Source organism: Cucurbita maxima, unplaced genomic scaffold (genome assembly GCF_002738345.1).
Source record: "Cucurbita maxima cultivar Rimu unplaced genomic scaffold, Cmax_1.0 Cma_Scf00037, whole genome shotgun sequence".
In the NCBI taxonomy this organism is placed as follows: domain Eukaryota; kingdom Viridiplantae; phylum Streptophyta; class Magnoliopsida; order Cucurbitales; family Cucurbitaceae; genus Cucurbita; species Cucurbita maxima.
Window position 1 is genome coordinate 1,552,630 of NW_019272053.1, and position 4,391 is coordinate 1,557,020.

The 4,391-nt window shown below is 34.3% G+C and overlaps 1 protein-coding gene across 2 annotated transcripts in view; it reads left to right on the forward strand.

Annotated features, from left to right (window-relative positions):
- Positions 1–1,462: 1,462 nt before the first annotated feature.
- Positions 1,463–4,391, forward strand: part of LOC111468527 (peptidyl-prolyl cis-trans isomerase CYP71) — a 12,605-nt gene continuing 9,676 nt past the window's right edge. Inside the window, exons 1-5 of one of the 2 annotated variants that reach the window (XM_023113773.1) lie at positions 1,463–1,807; positions 2,110–2,195; positions 2,943–3,031; positions 3,132–3,371; positions 3,516–3,637. In XM_023113773.1, the coding sequence (XP_022969541.1) occupies positions 1,650–1,807; positions 2,110–2,195; positions 2,943–3,031; positions 3,132–3,371; positions 3,516–3,637 (695 nt within the window). In that variant the 5' untranslated portion in view covers positions 1,463–1,649. The remainder of the gene's footprint in view (positions 1,808–2,109; positions 2,196–2,942; positions 3,032–3,131; positions 3,372–3,515; positions 3,638–4,391) is intronic. The other variant, XM_023113772.1, reaches the window with a different exon arrangement.

The window sequence follows — 4,391 nt, forward strand, 5'->3', positions numbered from 1 at the left end:
AGGAGAGATAATTGGAGAGAAGTTTAGGAAAAATTATTATTTTTTATTATTTTTATTATTTAATTATTAATTATTACCATTATTTTTTTTGTACGGTCAAAGTTAGTATTTTGGTCCTCTCATCTTTGATGTCTTGTCCATTTGCTCTAATTTCTTTTATGAGTTAATGATTTAACATGGTTTTTATGAATTATATTTTCTAATAACTTAAGTCCATCGCTAGCACATATTATCTTCTCTATGCTTTTTCTTTTAGGCTTCTCTAAAAAATTTTAAAATGTGTCTTGCTAAAAGATTTTTTACACCTTTATAAAAAAAATGATTCATTCATTTTCCCCAACCGATGTAAGATCTCACAATCCACCCCCTTCGAGCCCTAGCGTCTTCGCTGACACTCGTTCCCTTCTCTAATCGATGTGGGATCTCCTAATCTACCCCCAAAGTCCTTGCTGGCACACCGCCTCTAATTATAAAATGTGACACGTGGAAAAGTTGCGGACTATACAATTATAAAATGACACGCATAAATAAACAAACAACAAAACATAAACATAGGGGGGTTAAGAATGGTTTGAACATGCAACCATAAGCAAACATCACTTTGGACAAACATGCCCTCTAATGACATGTTGTTTGACTGCGTGATGACATGGATATGTCTACTAGTTAGAACTCTAAAAGTTTAGAGACTAAATTCGCATTAAATGTATTAATCATGTATTTTGAGAGAATTCATCTAATCTAGTTTTTATATAAATATTTGTGTTGAAAAATAACCAAACTGATAAGAGCCATTAATGCTGGATTTTGCAAAGCTAGAGGTCCTTTCAGTATTTTTACAAACTTTCAAAAGCTAATTTAACCGATAATTCCAACTAAGAGCGGGTTAGAAGGATGAAGAACTTTTAGATCGAGCTTTAAATCTATGATGATTACTCTCAGATTCCAAGACAACTCACTCCAGAATTAACTTGATCATGACTAATCCAATAAATCGATTTTAACATCCAACCTAAAGCAAGGTTTGAAAGAAAATAACATTTCAAACACAATATTTTTGTATTCCACCATAATTTCAAACTTGAATGTTACAGAGTACAAACTATCAATAAAGCTGTTAAATACAAATAGAAGAAAATAAGGAATGACATAAATAATCTTAAATGTAGTACTATCAAAGACAAATGTCTTTGCGTAAAAATTGCACTCTTCCATACTTAAGCCGTCTATTGCTACAAAACATCTACTAATACGAACGTGCTCGTCTTGAATTTCTTAAATCTTGTGATAAAAAATAAACTTAAATTTGAATGTTTGAGCACTTTGTATTTAATCATTCAAAATTTAAAATCTAAAATGTAAATGTTGGTTAATTTCTTTTTTGTTGCTAATTAATTAATTATTCATAAAAAAAACCTAGGAACTATTTTGAAATCAGTTTCAAATAAGTCGAACCCTTCTCACTATTGCTATTGACTATAATCGAACGCTTTGCAGTGGGGAATTGGGCAATCGGGGAACAGCCCGCCTACGCTACCGTCGTCGGCACAAGGTGGTTTGCTTTGTACATTCTACTTCGCAACCTTCAACAAGCCTATCTTCTCTCTCCGACCTCCCAATTCTGAAAGAAGCCCTAGCAGTAGAGGACGATGGAAGAACCCCGCAATGGCAATGTCGATTCGGCATCAGCAATTCCAGAGACCGAGGAAGAAGCGGCCATCGGTCCCGGTCCTGCTCCTCGCTCGCGACTCAAACGCCCGCTCCAGTTTGAGCAGGCCTATCTGGATACCATCCCCTCTGCTAACATGTAATTTTTTTTTTCTTCCTTTCTTTATAGCTTCAGACCAGTTCAAGCAGGATTATTCATCTTGAACTTTTCTGTTAATTATTGGGTACTTTCATGACTGATATGCAAAGTAATGGAAAATTTAGGTATATTGGGATAATTTAGTTAGCTAAGTTTGGACGATAATATTGTCGCCTGTGTATTGACTTTATAGGACATGAAAGGTTACTAGAGTTTGAATTAGGACTGATACGTTTTATGGATATTGTCAGGGAAATTGGAAGATAGATAGTATCTCATCCATTCTTGGTTTCCTTTAACAGGTACGAGAAGAGTTACATGCACCGTGATGTGGTTACTCATGTTGCTGTGTCTTCTGCAGACTTTTTTATAACTGGGAGTGTTGATGGTAAAATTCTAAGCACCTTGTGTCTCAGAATAGCTTGTGTATGTTTAGTGTTTGTTGTGACTATCATTAACTGAATGAATTATTGATGTGCCAAGACAGAAACATTAGTCCTGTGCAGAATTTCTTTGTTTTAGCCAACGAAAAAGACCTTTAGGTTGTATTATCATTGTCTTTTCTGTTTATCGTCAATAATGCCATAAATTTTATTCTTCTCTCCACCACATATGGCCTTGATTCGTTTCTCAAGCAAAAGATCCTCCTGGGAAGTTTTCTAAAGGAAAGCTAAGTTCTTTTAAAGCAATTACATATGGTAGCTTTTGACGGATTTGAGTAGAAAATGGCTGGATTTTATATGCTGGTGTAAATGAAAAATGTTTACAAGTTTGGTTTTCTTTTGCATTTCCCCTTATATACTTCTCTTAGTTTATGTTAATTGGAGAGTTTATTTTCCTTGTTAATCTCTCTCTCTTCTCTCTGTTATTCTTTTTCTAGGAAGCAAACCATATATATTTACCAAAAAGAGGATGCCTTTTGTATTCATGTATTTTTCTACTCTAATTTACTGATTATTATCTCAATAATATAAATTATAATCTCTTTCTTTTCATCTATCAATGAAAAATTTGTTTCTTATTTTTTTAAAAAAAGGACAAATGAAAAAAAGTTGCTTATTTATGCCACTGCAATAACTTAACGGTCTCTCCCATTATTTCTTCTCTCTCTCACTCTGCCCCCCACCCCACATAGGGCATTTGAAGTTTTGGAAGAAAAAGCCTATTGGTATTGAGTTTGCCAAGCACTTCAGATCTCATCTTGGTCCTATTGAAGGCATAGCTGTGGGTTATTCTCTTGCTTTCTGTTTCCATGCTTCAAATTCTTTTCCTGAGTCGTGTTCTCCAACCATTATCAGTCTCATAAGTTGTTCCGCTTTTGCAGGTTAGCGTTGATGGTTTGCTTTGCTGTACAATATCAAATGATCATTCTGTTAAGATATATGATGTTGTTAATTATGATATGATGGTCATGATACGGCTTCCTTTTATTCCTGGCGCTACTGAATGGGTCTATAAACAAGGAGATGTCAAGGCCAGGCTGGCTATCAGTGATCGGAACTCAACGTTTGTGCACATATATGATGCACGATCTGGTTCAAATGAGCCTATTGCTTCTCGAGAGGTTTGATTGCATCTTTAAGCATCATAGAAGTAGATGTTTTACTCTTTATTACAAATTAGAATAAGTTACATTCAGGGAGCACGTTTTCTTTTTGGGTGATGACCGTCCAACCTCAACTATTATTATGTTTTATGTTGCTTTCAGATACACTTGGGGCCAGTAAAGGTTATGAAGTACAATCACGTATTTGATGCAGTTATATCTGCTGATGCCAAGGGAATTATTGAATACTGGACTCCAGACACACTCCAGTTTCCAGAAAATGAGTATGTTTTTTCTACATGGTTTTTGATTTTTTTATTGAAACTACATGCTTTTCTTTTAGTTTTTATTTATGTTTATGATATAAGAATGTTTTATTACACTCAGTTCTCGTATACATATATGTATATGTATATGCATGTGTGTGTATTTTAGTTGAGTTACATGATACATAAATGGTTATAAAGAGGGTTACCTGATAGTCATGGAGGGGATTCTCTGCATGGTGCTGCTATAAAAATAGTGTAATGGCAAAAAATCTTTGTTTGTCTTCACCTTGAAGAGAAATGCTCATTGTTGTTTCTACTGAAGACATGAATTATAGTCATAGGAAAGGAACTTGTCATCGGTGATCAATAGCACTCAACACTTCTTAAATGAAGCATTTGTCTGCATACACATTTGTTTTGAGGTAAATAGGATTGTGTGCTGTAGTAGTAGCAACCTCATGGTCACATTGGAAGCACATAGGTCGTATAAATCATACAATTATCAAAACAATTTACTAACATGTAAATAAGGGCAACAAGGTACGTGTTATTCATGCAACAAACAATATCATCCAACTTAGCCTGCAGGTATTCCAACAGTAAATTAGTAAGTTCACTTGCAGTAAAAGTTTAATCGGATGTTCCTAAACCTTTGTAAGCTGACCATCACCTAAGCTCAGCCTTAATGCGGTTCAATTTCTCCTTTGTCGGTCTTAATTGGTAAAAAAAAAAAAAAAAAAAAAAAAAAAAAAAAAAAAAAAAAAAAAAA